The sequence below is a fragment of the Triticum urartu genome, chromosome 6, assembly GCF_003073215.2.
Source record: "Triticum urartu cultivar G1812 chromosome 6, Tu2.1, whole genome shotgun sequence".
Lineage (NCBI taxonomy): Eukaryota > Viridiplantae > Streptophyta > Magnoliopsida > Poales > Poaceae > Triticum > Triticum urartu.
In genome coordinates this window covers 499,637,793-499,652,699 of record NC_053027.1, presented here as the reverse complement: position 1 = coordinate 499,652,699, position 14,907 = coordinate 499,637,793, and the positions used below count along the sequence as shown (strand labels likewise).

Here is a 14,907-nt window from a genome sequence, read left to right as displayed (position 1 = left end):
ACTAGCTCCAGTTCATTGATATAATGTAGGCATGTATTCCGAATATAGTCATATGTGCTTATGGAAAAGAACTTGCATAACATATTTTGTCCTACCCTGCCGTGCCAGCGGGGTCCTTAAGGAAACTAAGGGATATTAATGCCTCCTTTTAATAGAGAACTGGAACAAAGAATTAACACATGGTGAATACATGAACTCCTCAAACTATGGTCATCACCGGTAAGTATCCCGATTATTGTCACTTCAGGGTTAACGGATCATAACACATAATAGGTGACTATAGACTTGCAAGATAGGATCAAGAACACTCATATATTGATGAAAACATAATAGGTTCAGATCTGAAATCATGGCACTCAGGCCCTAGTGACAAGCATTAAGCATAGCAAAGTCATAGCAACATCAATCTCAGAAGATAGTGGACACTAGGGATCAAACCCTAACAAAACTAACTCGATTACATGATAGATCCCATCCAACCCATCAGCGTCCAGCAAGCCTACGATGGAATTACTCACGCATGGCGGTGAGCATCATGAAATTGGTGATGGAGGATGGTTGATGATGACGATGGCGACAGATTCCCCTCTCCGGAGCCCCGAACGGACTCCAAATCAGCCCTCCCGAGAGGTTTTAGGGCTTGGCAGCGGCTCCGTATCGTAAAACGCGACGATTTCTTCTCTCTGATTTTTTTCTCACCAAAACTCAATATATGGAGGTGGAGTTGGAGTCGGAGAGGCAACAGGGGACCCATGAGGTAGGGGGCGCGCCCTAGGGGGGCAGGCGCGCCCCCCACCCTCGTGGCAAGACGGTGGGCCCCCTGGCCTTCATCTTTGGCAGGTATTTTTCTTATTTTCTGAAAAGTGTCTCCGTGAAGTTTCAGGTCATTCGAAGAACGTTTGCTCCTGCACATAAATAACACCATGGTAATTCTGCTGAAAACAACGTCAGCCCGGGTTACTTCCATTCAAATCATGCAAGTTAGAGTCCAAAACAAGGGCAAAAGTGTTTGGAAAAGTAGATACGTTGGAGACGTATCACCCAATGCTTTGGCTCTGTCCTCATAATATCCTTTGCACCTTTAGTAGTCTTTTGAGCAAGCTTGGCCTTGTTATAGTTGAAATCCTCTCTGTTAGAAGACTTGGCAATTGCCTAGAACCTTTTCAGTAGTTCATGATCTTTATGCTTCTTTCTCTAATTGGCAAAATGTGCCTAGCACAGATCCTATGTTGTGCCCTAGGCAAGTAATACCTCATGCTATTAATTAATCCCTACAAAAGGCAGTTTTGCATTAATACAAGCAAATTTGAATTAATAGAAGCTGATATGAATTAATAAAAGGCAAGGTTTGAATTAACAGAAGCAGGTTTGCATTAATACAAGCAAGTTTGAATTAATAAAAGGCATATATGAATTAATAAAAGGCATTTTGAATTAATAAAAGGCATATATGAATTAACATATATATGATGCTTGTATGACTTATTTTATTTGTAGAGTTGTGTTGTGATATCTTCCCGTGAGTCCTTGATCTTGATCGTACACGTTTGCGTGTATGATTAGTGTACGATTGAATCGGGGGCGTCACAATCGGATATGAACTCCTTCATCCAGACTCCTTCATTTGCTGCTTTCGAAGCAGCTATGTATTCCGCTTCACACGTAGATCCCGCCACGACGCTTTGTTTAGAACTGCACCAACTGACAGCTCCACCGTTCAATGTAAACACGTATCCGGTTTGCGATTTAGAATCGTCCAGATCAGTGTCAAATCTTTGTCACCTCCATAAAAGAGAAACATATCCTTAGTCCTTTTTAGGTATTTCAGGATGTTCTTGACCGCTGTCCAGTGATCCACTCCTGGATTACTTTGGTACCTCCCTGCTGAACTTATAGCAAGGCACACATCAGGTCTGGTACACAGCATTGCATACATGATAGAGCCTATGGCTGAAGCATAGGGAACATCTTTCATCTTCTCTCTATCTTCTACAGTGGTCGGGCATTGAGTCTTACTCAACTTCACACCTTGTAACACAGGCAAGAACCCTTTCTTTGCTTGATCCATTTTGAACTTCTTCAAAACTTTGTCAAGGTATGTGCTTTGTGAAAGTCCAATTAAGCGTCTTGATCTATCTCTATAGATCTTGATGCCCAATATATAAGTAGCTTCACCGAGGTCTTTCATTGAAAAACTCTTATTCAAGTATCCCTTTATGCTATCCAGAAATTATATATCATTTCCAATCAACAATATGGCATCCACATATAATATCGGAAATGCTACATAGCTCCCACTCACTTTCTTGTAAATACAAGCTTCTCCAAAAGTCTGTACAAAACCAAATGCTTTGATCACACTACCAAAGCGTCTATTCCAACTCCGAGAGGTTTGCACCAGTCCATAAATGGATCGCTGGAGCTTGCACACTTTGTTAGCTCCATTTGGATCGACAAAACCTTCCGGTTGCATCATATACAACTCTTCTTCCAGAAATCCATTCAGGAATGCAGTTTTGACATCCATTTGCCAAATTTCATAATCATAAAATGCGGCAATTGCTAACATGATTTGGACAGACTTAAGCATCGCTACAGGTGAGAAAGTCTCATCGTAGTCAATCCCTTGAACTTGTCGAAAACCTTTTGCAACAAGTCGAGCTTTATAGACAGTAATATTACCGTCAGCGTCAGTCTTCTTCTTGAAGATCCATTTATTCTCAATGGCTTGCCGATCGTCGGGCAAGTCAACCAAAGTCCACACTTTGTTCTCATACATGGATCCCATCTCAGATTTCATGGCCTCAAGCCATTTTGCGGAATCTGGGCTCACCATCGCTTCTTCATAGTTCGTAGGTTTGTCATGGTCTAGTAACATAACCTTCAGAACAGGATTACCGTACCACTTTGGTGCGGATCTTACTCTGGTTGACCTACGAGGTTCAGTAACAACTTGATCTGAAGTTCCATGATCATCATGATTAACTTCCTCACTAATTGGTGTAGGTGTCACAGGAACCGGTTTCTGTGATGAACTATTTTCCAATAAGGGAGCAGGTATAGTTACCTCATCAAGTTCTACTTTCCTCCCACTCACTTCTTTCGAGAGAAACTCCTTCTCTATAAAGGATCCACTCTTAGCAACGATGTCTTGCCTTTGGATCTGTGATAGAAGGTGTACCCAACAGTCTCCTTTGGGTAACCTATGAAGACACATTTCTCCGATTTGGGTTCGAGCTTATCAGGTTGAAGCTTTTTCAAATAAGCATCGCAACCCCAAACTTTAAGAAACGACAACTTTGGTTTCTTGCCAAACCATAGTTCATAAGGCATCATCTCAACGGATTTCGATGGTGCCCTATTTAACGTGAATGCAGTCGTCTCTAAAGCATAACCCCAAAACGATAGTGGTAAATCAGTAAGAGACATCATAGATCACACCATACCTAGTAAAGTACGATTACGACGTTCGGACACACCATTACGCTGTGGTGTTTCAGGTGGCGTGAGTTGCGAAACTATTCCGCATTGTTTCAAATGTAGACCAAACTCGTAACTCAAATATTCTCCTCCACGATCAGATCGTAGAAACTTTATTTTCTTGTTACGATGATTTTCAACTTCACTCTGAAATTCTTTGAACTTTTCAAATGTTTCAGACTTATGCTTCATTAAGTAGATATACCCATATCTGCTTAGATCATCTGTGAAGGTGAGAAAATAACGATACCCGCCGCGAGCCTCAACATTCATTGGACCACATACATTAGTATGTATGATCTCCAACAAATCAGTTGCTCGCTCCATAGTTCCGGAGAACGGCGTTTTAGTCATCTTGCCCATGAGGCATGGTTCGCAAGTACCAAGTGATTCCAAAAGTCCATCAATATGGAGTTTCTTCATGCGCTTTACACCAATATGACCCAAACGGCAGTGCCACAAATAATTTGCACTATCATTATCAACTCTGCATCTTTTGGCTTCAACATTATGAATATGTGTATTACTACTATCGAGATTCATCAAAAATAGACCACTCTTCAAGGGTGCATGACCATAAAAGATATTATTCATATAAATAGAACAACCATTATTCTCTGATTTAAATGAATAACCGTCTCGCATCAAACAAGATCCAGATATAATGTTCATGCTCAACGCTGGCACCAAATAACAATTATTTAGGTCTAATACTAATCCCGAAGGTAGATGTAGAGGTAGCGTGCCGGCGACGATCACATCGACTTTGGAACCGTTTCCCATGCGCATCGTCACCTCGTCCTTGGCCAGTGTTCGCTTAATCTGTAGTCCCTGTTTCGAGTTGCAAATATTAGCAACAGAACCAGTATCAAATACCCAGGTGCTACTGCGAGCTCTGGTAAGGTACACATCAATAACATGTATATCACATATAGCTTTGTTCACCTTGCTATCATTCTTATCCGCCAAATACTTGGGGCAGTTCCGCTTCCAGTGACCAGTTTGCTTGCAGTAGAAGCACTCAGTCTCCGGCTTAGGTCCAGACTTGGGTTCTTATCTTGAGAAGCAACTTGCTTGTTGTTATTCTTGAAGTTCCCCTTCTTCTTCCCTTTGCCTTTTTTCTTAAAACTAGTGGTCTTATTGACCATCAACACTTGATGCTCCTTCTTGATTTCTACCTCTGCAGCCTTTAGCATTGCGAAGAGCTCGGGAATCGTCTTATCCATCCTTTGCATGTTATATTTCATCACGAAGCTCTTGTAGCTTGGTGGCAGTGATTGAAGAATTCTGTCAATGACGCTATCATCCGGAAGATTAACTCCCAGTTGAATCAAGTGATTGCAGTACCCAGACATCTTGAGTATATGCTCACTGACAGAACTATTCTCCTCCATCTTGCAGCTGTAGAACTTATTGGAGACTTCATATCTCTAAATCCGTGCATTCTTTTGAAATATTAACTTCAATTCCTGGAACATCTCATATGCTCCATGACGTTCAAAACGTCGTTGAAGTCCCAGTTCTAAGCCGTAAAGCATGGCACACTGAACTATCGAGTAGTCATCAACACGTGACTGCCAGGCATTTACAATGTCTGCAGTTGCTGGCGCAGGTGGTACACCTAGCGGTGCTTCCAGGACGTAACTCTTCTGTGTAGCAATGAGGATAATCCTCAAGTTATGGACCCAGTCCGTGTAATTGCTACCATCATCTTTCAACTTTGCTTTCTCAAGGAACGCATTAAAATTCAATGGAACAACAGCACGGGCCATCTATCTACAATTAACATAGACAAGCAAGATACTATCAGCTACTAAGTTCATGATAAATTTAAGTTCAACTAATCATATTACTTAAGAACTCCCACTTAGACAGACATCCCTCTAATCCTCTAAGTGATCATGTGATCCAAATCAACTAAACCATAACCGATCATCACGTGAAATGGAGTAGTTTTCAATGGTGAACATTACTATGTTGATCATATCTACTATATGATTCACGCTCGACCTTTCGGTCTCAGTGTTCCGAGGCCATATCTTCATATGCTAGGCTCGTCAAGTTTAACCTGAGTATTCTGCGTGTGCAAAACTGGCTTGCACCCGTTGTAGATGGACGTAGAGCTTATCACACCCGATCATCACGTGGTGTCTGGGCACGACGAACTTTGGCAACGGTGCATACTCAGGGAGAACACTTTTATCTTGAAATTTAGTGAGAGATCATCTTATAATGCTACCGTCAATCAAAGCAAGATAAGATGCATAAAAGATAAACATCACATGCAATCAATATAAGTGATATGATATGGCCATCATCATCTTGTGCTTGTGATCTCCATCTCCGAAGCACCGTCATGATCACCATCGTCACCGGCACGACAGCTTGATCTCCATCGTAGCATCGTTGTCGTCTCGCCAATCTTATGCTTCTACGACTATCGCTACCGCTTAGTGATAAAGTAAAGCATTACAGGGCGATTGCATTGCATACAATAAAGCGACAACCATATGGCTCCTGCCAGTTGCTGATAACTCGGTTAAAAAACATGATCATCTCATACAGTAAAATTTAGCATCATGTCTTGACCATATCACATCACAACATGCCCTGCAGAAACAAGTTAGACGTCCTCTACTTTGTTGTTGCAAGTTTTACGTGGCTGCTACGGGCTTAGCAAGAACCGTTCTTACCTACGCATCAAAAACCACAACGATAGTTTGTCAAGTTGATGTTGTTTTAACCTTCGCAAGGACCGGGCGTAGCCACACTCGGTTCAACTAAAGTTGGAGAAACTGACACCCGCCAGCCACCTATGTGCAAAGCACGTCGATAGAACCAGTCTCGCGTAAGCGTACGCGTAATGTCGGTCCGGGCCGCTTCATCCAACAATACCGCCGAACCAAAGTATGACATGATGGTAAGTAGTATGACTTATATCGCCCACAACACACTTGTGTTCTACTCATGCATATAACATCAACGCATAAAACCTGGCTCGGATGCCACTGTTGGGGAACGTAGTAATTTCAAAAAAAATTCCTACGCACACGCAAGATCATGGTGATGCATAGCAACGAGAGGGGAGAGTATTGTCCACGTACCCTCGTAGACCGAAAGCGGAAGCGTTAGCAAAACGCGGTTGATGTAGTCGTACGTCTTCACGGTCCGACCGATCAATTACCGAACGCACGGCACCTCCGAGTTCAGCACACGTTCAGCCCGATGACGTCCCTCGAGCTCCGATCCAGCCGAGTGTTGAGGGAGATTTTCGTCAGCACAACGGCGTGGTGATGAGGATGATGTTCTACCGACGCATAGCTTCGCCTAAGCACCGCTACAGTATTATCGAGGTGGACTATGGTGGAGCGGGGCACCGCACATGGCTAAAAGATCAAACGATCAATTGTTGTGTCTCTAGGGTGCCCCCTGCCCTCGTATATAAAGGAGCAAGGGAGGAGGTGCGGCCGGCCAGGAGGGGCGTGCTAGGAGGAGTCCTATTCCCACCGGGAGTAGGACTCCCTCCCTTTTCCTTGTTGGATTAGGAGAAGAGGGGAAAGAGGTGGAGGAGAAGAAGAAAAGGGGGGCGCCGCCCCCTCAGCTTGTCCTATTTGGACTAGGAGGGAAGGGCGCGCGGCCCTTGCCCTGGCCGCCTCTCCTCTTCTCCACTAAGGCCCACTATGGCCCTTAGCCCCCGGGGGGTTCCGGTAACCCTTCCGGTACTCCGGTAAAATCCTGATTTCATCCGGAACACTTCCGATATCCAAATATAGGCTTCCAATATATCAATATTCATGTCTCGACCATTTCGAGACTCCTCGTCATGTCCGTGGTCATATCCGGGACTCCGAACAACCTTCGGTACATCAAAACATATAAACTCATAATATAACTGTCATCGAAACGTTAAGCGTGCGGACCCTACGGGTTCGAGAACTATGTAGACACGACCGAGACACGTCTCCGGTCAATAACCAATAGCGGAACCTGGATGCTCATATTGGCTCGCACATATTCTACGAAGATCTTTATCGGTCAAACCGCATAACAACATACGTTGTTCCCTTTGTCATCGGTATGTTACTTGCCCGAGATTCGATCGTCGGTATCTCAATACCTAGTTCAATCTCGTTATAGGCAAGTCTCTTTACTCGTTCCGTAAAACATCATCCCGCAACTAACTCATTAGTTGCAATGCTTGCAATGCTTAAGTGATGTGCATTACCGAGTGGGCCCAGAGATACCTCTCCGACAATCGGAGTGACAAATCCTAATCTCGAAATACGCCAACCCAACAAGTACCTTCGGAGACACCTGTAGAGCACCTTTATATCACCTAGTTAGGTTGTGACGTTTGGTAGCACACAAAGTGTTCCTGCGGTAAACGGGAGTTGCATAATCCCATAGTCATAGGAACATGTATAAGTCATGAAGAAAGCAATAGCAACATACTAAACGATCGAGTGCTAAGCTAACGGAATGGGTCAAGTCAATCACATCATTCTCCTAATGATGTGATCCCGTTAATCAAATGACAACTCATGTCAATGGCTAGGAAACATAACCATCTTTGATCAACGAGCTAGTCAAGTAGAGGCATACTAGTGACACTCTGTTTGTCTATGTATTCACACAAATATTATGTTTCCGGTTAATACAATTCTAGCATGAATAATAAACATTTATCATGATATAAGGAAATAAATAATAACTTTATTATTGCCTCTAGGGCATATTTCCTTCATTGCTTGCACTGCTAGTGCAATATGTGTTGAAGGCTGGGAAGGATTGATCACTTGTGAACTCTGAGAAGGATTGCACTGTTGAGAAATCCTTTTCATTGGGCTGCTTATGACTGCAGTAATAACACCAGTGTCATTGGGGACAAACACTTGCTCAAATATTTCTTCTTCTCCATCCACATGTTCCAATTGCACTTCTTCAACACTCATGATAATAGGCATATCTTCTTCACTTCCACTCTCCATGTGATCCTTAATTTCATCATCAAAATCAGACCCACTTGCACTGCCCTCCTCTAATTCTTCATCCTCTTCCCCATTGTACTCCACATAAATATCTGCAACTCCTCCATCAGTTGTATGATCTGACATTCTCATGCACCCAGCATCATCATACAGAAACATGAGCCCATTAACCAACTCTCTGCCAGGCATAAGAAAGAAAAATTTTATGCTTTCCTTAACTGCCATATGATTTGCAACAAATCCATTCACCTTTGGCAAGGAAAGCTTGTCCCTTTCAATATGAGAGTAGGCCACATCTCCCCCAACATAGTCTAGAAAAGGACCAATACGAACAAATTGCCTCCCTATATGAAATTTGACATTCAAAATCTAAGCCGGGTCCATAGATTCAACAGAAAGAACCTACATTGCAAGATAGGCAAAATGATTACTACACTTGACAACATAAATCACCAGCAAATCGACCGATTAGGGCCCCAAATTTTCATGGCTTCACCCTTCAAAAACCCTAAACCTAACCGATCCAGAAAGGAAGAAAAAACCTGTAAATACAGAGGGAAGATAGACCGGGCGTACCTTGCTTCTTTATGTCGGTGTGGTTGTCGCCGGCCGCCGCGATCATCCGCTCGCTGTCGTCGCCGTTGTAGAGGAGGAGGAACCGAGGCGTCACGGGAGAGGAAGAGGCAAGTGGAAGACGAGGGAGAGCGAGCGACTTGGTCCGGCTCGACCAGGTTTTAGCCTAAGACCCCACCTACAGAAGCTGACTCAGCCAGTTCCCGCTCTTTCCTGCGCCATGTACGAATCCCGGCGTTTGGATACGCACGGAAGCCTCAAAACGACCGGGATAAGAGAGGTTGGGGTACGGACTTCCGGGATTTAGACATGGGGGTTAATTTGCGACGGCGTCTATAATCATAAGGTTTATTTCAGACTTCACGGTACGGTGATCCCGTCTGAAACGTGCACGGTACACAGCAGCAGCGCGCGTGACTGACCTGCATCAGATTCAACACCTACACCGCACGCCTTGGTCGGAGCATTTCCGCCACGCTTCAACCGGCCACGCATACATATTTTGCAAATGATTTGGAACAAGTACGCGCGTACGTCATCGTTTCCACGTCACTGCCAATATACACATGGTTCGATGCGACCGGTGTTACCAGTGCACGCACAGCAGGGCCGACGGCAGGCCGAGTCTTCGCGTTCACGCTACTTTGCAGAAGCTCTAGTAGTAGAGCACAATCAGCACGCGAGCCCTGCAGGGCGGTCGCTGTTCAGAAGTAACCGAACCGACGCACGCACGCGTCCCGTCCGTCCGTCCGTCCGCCCGACCAGTCACCGCGCGCGAGCAGAGCGGCCGACCATAGCTGTCAGCTGGTACGTCGCAGCATGTTCCCACGAGTCATGTCACCCCGCCCCACCACGCCATTGTCATGCAGATTACACAAGACAAGCGAGCACAGCCGCACAGGCACACACAACAGACCGACGTCGACGTCGCTAGCCAGCCAACCCCGATCGCTCGCCCGCCGGCCCGCTCGACCGAGTTGTCAATCACGGCGACGCAAAAAGGGCCGGCCGAACTTAGCATCCCGGGCCAAGAGTGACCATGGCGTCCCGCAATACCCGGCCGACACGCACGCGCCCCGCCCCGACGCGTCGTCGATCGACGCGTCTCCGTCTCGCTCTCGCGGCCCGATCGAGCGCGCGCGCGCACGTTGCCGCCGGCCGCCCTTCTGGTGAAAGGCGGGCAGCTGGCCGCGCGCTGCTGCCTGTGCCGCTGCCGTGCAAGGCGAGGAAGCGTCGGGCGCGTAGCTTAACGGCACGTACGTCGAGCCCTAGCCCGGGGCGCCCAGGTCGCTGTCGCCGTTGCCGCGCCGGGAAAGAGGCGCCCGCCCCTTCCGTTTCCGGCATTGGTTAGGCCGGCCGATGGATGGATCGAGGGCGTGCGTGCGTGCGTGCGTGTGTGGCCGTGGCTAGCGTCGACGTACTCATACTCACCGGGAAAGTAAGCGACCCTCTGACGCGCGCCTAACTCCTTTCGCCGGACGGGACGGGACGGGACGGCTAAGCATCGCAAGTACGTTGGGGCCGCTGCGTGGCTCCCGCTCTGCGTCCTGCCAACAACTCGGCCGAGCAGAGCTAGCTCCACAGGAACAGCGTAGCAGTAGCATGTTGGGCGCGGCAAGGCAAAGCCAAGCCAGCGGCACGATATAAGCTAGGAAGAGGAGGAGACGCCGCTGCTCCTGCCCGCTTACGTACCTAATAGCCGCCAGCAGTGTTCTGCTTGCTCGCTCTCATCGCTTCTGCCCATACGCGCTTGATCTGCTCCGCTAGCTTAGCTGCGTGCTCCCTCGGTTGGCCGTGCGGTCCGGGTCGACGATGCGTGCGCCGGCGGGGAGGAGGCGGGGCTCCCAGCCTCGCGACGAGGTACGCACGTGTCTGCTTCGTCCAATCCTCTTGTTGAGCTTCGTCTAATTAAGCCGGGCCGGTCGCTTCTTTTCTCAGGCCGCTCACTTTGTGATGAGCGATCTTGCGCTAAGCGACGACCACGCCATGCTGCTCCATGGCCATGGCCGCGGCGAATCCAAGATCTACCCAGGCCATCGGGCCGTGTTCTCGGCAAATCCAAGAGCCGTACAGGGTGGTGGCGCCAACGAATCACCACGCCAAACGAGGAGTTCATGTGCACAGGCAATTTGGAAGAACGACGCTGCTCTCCTCCCGATGAGTATGCCGCCCCGTCGACCCTGCTGTCTGTACATTTCATTTCCTCGTGATAGATCACATCACACTTCAAATACGTGCAGGTGCGGAAGCAAAACTGTTCTCCCCCGACGGGTACGCTGGAATCCGCAACGTCTCAGGCGTTTTCTGCTCACAAGAAGGGGGTCATATCGATGCTGTGCCAGCGCAGGACGATCAGCACAAGAGCAGAGAGAGTGATCTTCTCCTCTTCGACTGGCCTGAGCTGGATGACTTGGAGGATCTCGACACAGACCTGAGGTACGTACCAATAATAGTAGTAATTACCCTTTAATTCTTGCCTTGTGCAAGTGGTTGTTCGTACTGTACAGTATGCGTTACTTCTTCTCTGAAGTCCTTTCTTGTTTCCTCGTCTGATCTGAAGAAAACTCGATTCGGCGTTTGAGTTAGGGATCGATTACTTTGATCACCCGATGTGGTCCTCCATTTGCTCGCCGGACGTTCAGCTCGTGCCGAGCAGCCACTCTGACAACCCCCATCCGTCCAATGTTGCGAACGATCAGGTACTTCGAACTCTTATCTTGCTGATTGTTTTCCCCGAAATTTGAAGGTTGGATGATGCAGAGGATTTACAACCGCTGAGTCTTGGTTCATTATTTCTGACAAGACACTTCTTGGTTCCGTCCCATCCAGGAATCATGCTAAATTCTCTCTTCGCCTTGTGCAGCAGCTATCCTGGAAGAAAGGAAAGGACACGCCACTGAACTCGTCTTCCTCCTCCGTGGAGATCGAGCATTTCCCAGGGCTGTCAGACGCCGACCTCCTCTGCCCCTTCGACTTCCATGACATGCTCGTCCCAACATCGTCCAGCGTCATGTGCAACGACGAGATCATCATGTCTTCCTCCGCTGCTCGCTCCAGCATCATGTGCAACGACGAGAGCATCATGTCTTCCTCCGCTGCTCGCTCCGGGGCAGACGACCTCGTCTCGGCGTACGTTTCGACGAAGAATAGTCAGCCGCGTGCGACTCCGGACATGATCCTGGACGAGATGGCCGGGAACCCGCTCGAGATGTACTTCCCTCCGCTGGCCACGTGCGAGCAGCCTCAGGTGCCGATGAGTGGCACCGCCTCGACGCTCGCCGGCGACGGTGCTCTGAACGGTGCAGCCATGCACTCTGGCTCCAATGGGAGGAGGAGCTCGGGCGGGGTGCGTGAGAACGCTCGGCCATCGTCTGTTCCGGAAGCGGCGCCGGTGCCGGTGAGGCATCTCGGGTTCCAGAAGCTTCAGGAAGGCATGAATCAGGTCACCGAGATTCACTCTAACACCGTCTTGCATATAGCCTTGTTCATGTGAATATGTGATAAATAATTATAGTCTCCACGTACATGTACTGACCGAGTTCATCTTTGTAATAAAATGCGGTTTTGCAGTTGGACGTGGGAACCAAGGCGTGCATCAGAGACGCCCTGTACCGGCTGGCCTACAGCGTGGAGCAGAGGCATCAGGCAGTGGAACAGAACGTGGGCTCCTCGGCTGCAAACAGGCAAGTGCATGCCACGACATGACATGCATGTCAGCTTGTGAAACTTTGTCTTCTGATAACACCATCCTCCTCTGTTGCTACGATTGGAAGCGTTGGCCCTCTGGTTGGTCACCCGATCCAGGTGCTGACCGTGATGAATTTCTGGTGGCAGGCTCAGCACATCGAGCGTGTGGGCGGAGACCGAGAGGAGCCCCATGGATCGCTCCGTGGCGCAGCTTCTTCTGCAGAAGCCGCTGGATCGGAGGACGGCGAATCGTGCCGCGTGATAATTTCGTCGTTCGATCGGGGGATCTCCTGGCGTAGTGGTTCAGTCAGTGGCACCCGTTAATTCTGATTCTACTGCAGAGTATGTGTATGTATGTACGAACAGCGTGTAAATGTGGTACGTATGATGGAAGTCTAGCCTTTGACAGTCTGAGCGCTCGCGTGTTATTCGTCCCATCGACCTAGTTCCATGTGTTCTCTAACCGATCCCTTATATGGTGCTTTAGAGGAGTGAAAATTATGTTTTTCTCCTCTAAGCCACATCTAACCGATCCACAGAAGATTTAGAGGAGTATAGTTTTTACTTCAGACGCCTCTCGATCCATAGAATAACTCCACGTAGATCGTTCCATGCTCTCGCCTTAGAGCAAAGCTTTACCGGTTGTTGCGGTATCTGTTGTGTCACTGAGACTCAACAATAACATTACCAGGGATAGTAAAACTAACATCACATATGTATAGTAAATGGTTACGTCATGAGGTTGCAGCAAGCATCTAAGCAATGTAACCTAACTAGTGTTATGGGTACTAGAAGAAGATGAGATAATCCTACACTAAGAGGGTCGCAATTAGTTTATCAATAAGTAATCCTGAACGTCTACCTACAAGTTACTCCTAATCTCAGCGTGTTCTTCTTGCTTGCAAACCCACAAGAAAATCACATCCCGTGGAGGTGCTGCAAAAAGCAGCAAAGGTAGGTGATTTTTTGGGTGTGGGAAAAATTGACACCACTGCATGCAGATACATCATCTGTAGGAGCATCGTTTTGGGACCAAACTGCCTTAAAAAGCAATATTTTAGACACAACAATGTTTTTACTCTGTTGAAGATGCTCTAACGATGCTTAATACTAACAGTTATGTTCAATATGTACTAGCATCATCATAGCATAACAAATTAAAGCCGGTGGTTTGAAAGTTAATACACAGTATTTTCATGGGATTTTACCGAGTCATTCGGTGACCACCCGGAGTCAAAAAATCTGTTTTTTAGGGGTGCTTTTGGTTTGTGCCCATGATCGGGTTATTGAAAAAACTACTCACTTTGTTTCATAATTTTTGTCATGGTTTTAGTTCTCCAAGCGAATATTTTGGTCAAGATTTTGCTTGCACGTGAGTGAATCGCATTGGCTAGAAATATGAACTGGAGTTGCGAAATGAACATTGACATATCAGAAAGTTGGCAATCATCCAAACAAGGCCCTGAATTTTTAGCACGACAAAAAGTGGTAGACTTTTGTGGCAATCCAAACACACACACTGCAGACTAAGACAAGGGGCTGATGCATTTCCACCCATTCAGGTTCAAGGCATGATACTTGCAATTTGAGTTTGTTGCATCAATTATACTGTATGGGGTTCCCTTACAGTCTTTTTGTCAAAAAAAAATCCAAACACACACTCCTCTGACGGCGGATTAGATCAATCGTGGTCTTCATGTGTCCCCCGCAAAAAAAATCTTGTGTCTCTTGTAGTACATTTTTACAGAAAAGTCAATAATAGAAGTGTAGGATGCAACATCCATCATTTTCTCTGGTTTGCTCACATTCTATATATCTAAGAGAGTGAGCTTCACCACTTCTAATTATCTCAACATGTGTGTTTTTGTAGTCGTTAAATTTAGATCAATTCACTAACATCCATTCAATCTACTCATGACAATTCTCTATTATGCAACATGCATTTGTGCATTCTAAGTGAGTCTTAAATTACATTGTAACACTAGTGGAAAAAGGGTCAAACGTGAAGCACATTAGTGCCGGTTTGAATTTGAGCCGGCACTAATGTGTGCATTAGTGCCGGTTCCAACGGCTAGTCGGCCGCTCTCATTAGCACCGGTTCGTGGCGAACCTTTAGCACCGGTTCGTGCCACAAACCGATACTAAAGTGAGTGGTGGCAGGATGTTGTCAGTCCGGGGC

General features: G+C 46.9%; 1 protein-coding gene across 2 annotated transcripts; it reads left to right on the top strand.

The window, feature by feature from the left end:
- The first annotated feature begins 10,607 nt into the window (after positions 1-10,607).
- On the top strand, positions 10,608-13,157 carry LOC125512527. Of its 2 annotated transcripts, none has more exons than XM_048677623.1 (7): positions 10,608-10,901; positions 10,980-11,202; positions 11,282-11,477; positions 11,602-11,740; positions 11,908-12,483; positions 12,612-12,724; positions 12,876-13,157. In XM_048677623.1, exons 1-7 carry the CDS (start codon positions 10,854-10,856, stop codon positions 12,988-12,990), a joined length of 1,410 nt encoding a protein of 469 aa, XP_048533580.1. In that variant the 5' UTR covers positions 10,608-10,853; the 3' UTR covers positions 12,991-13,157. The 2 variants fall into 2 exon arrangements, with proteins under 2 accessions (XP_048533580.1, XP_048533579.1); XM_048677622.1 differs by having other exon boundaries at positions 10,610-10,901; positions 11,905-12,483.
- Positions 13,158-14,907: the final 1,750 nt, after the last annotated feature.

Coding starts and splice junctions, on each gene's coding strand:
- LOC125512527 (XM_048677622.1), top strand. CDS start 10,854: ATGCGTGCGCCGGCGGGGAGGAGGCGGGGCTCCCAGCCTCGCGACGAG. Junction 11,741..11,904: donor CCAATGTTGCGAACGATCAG/GTACTTCGAACT, acceptor CGCCTTGTGCAG/CAGCTATCCTGGAAGAAAGG. Junction 12,484..12,611: donor TTCAGGAAGGCATGAATCAG/GTCACCGAGATT, acceptor GCGGTTTTGCAG/TTGGACGTGGGAACCAAGGC.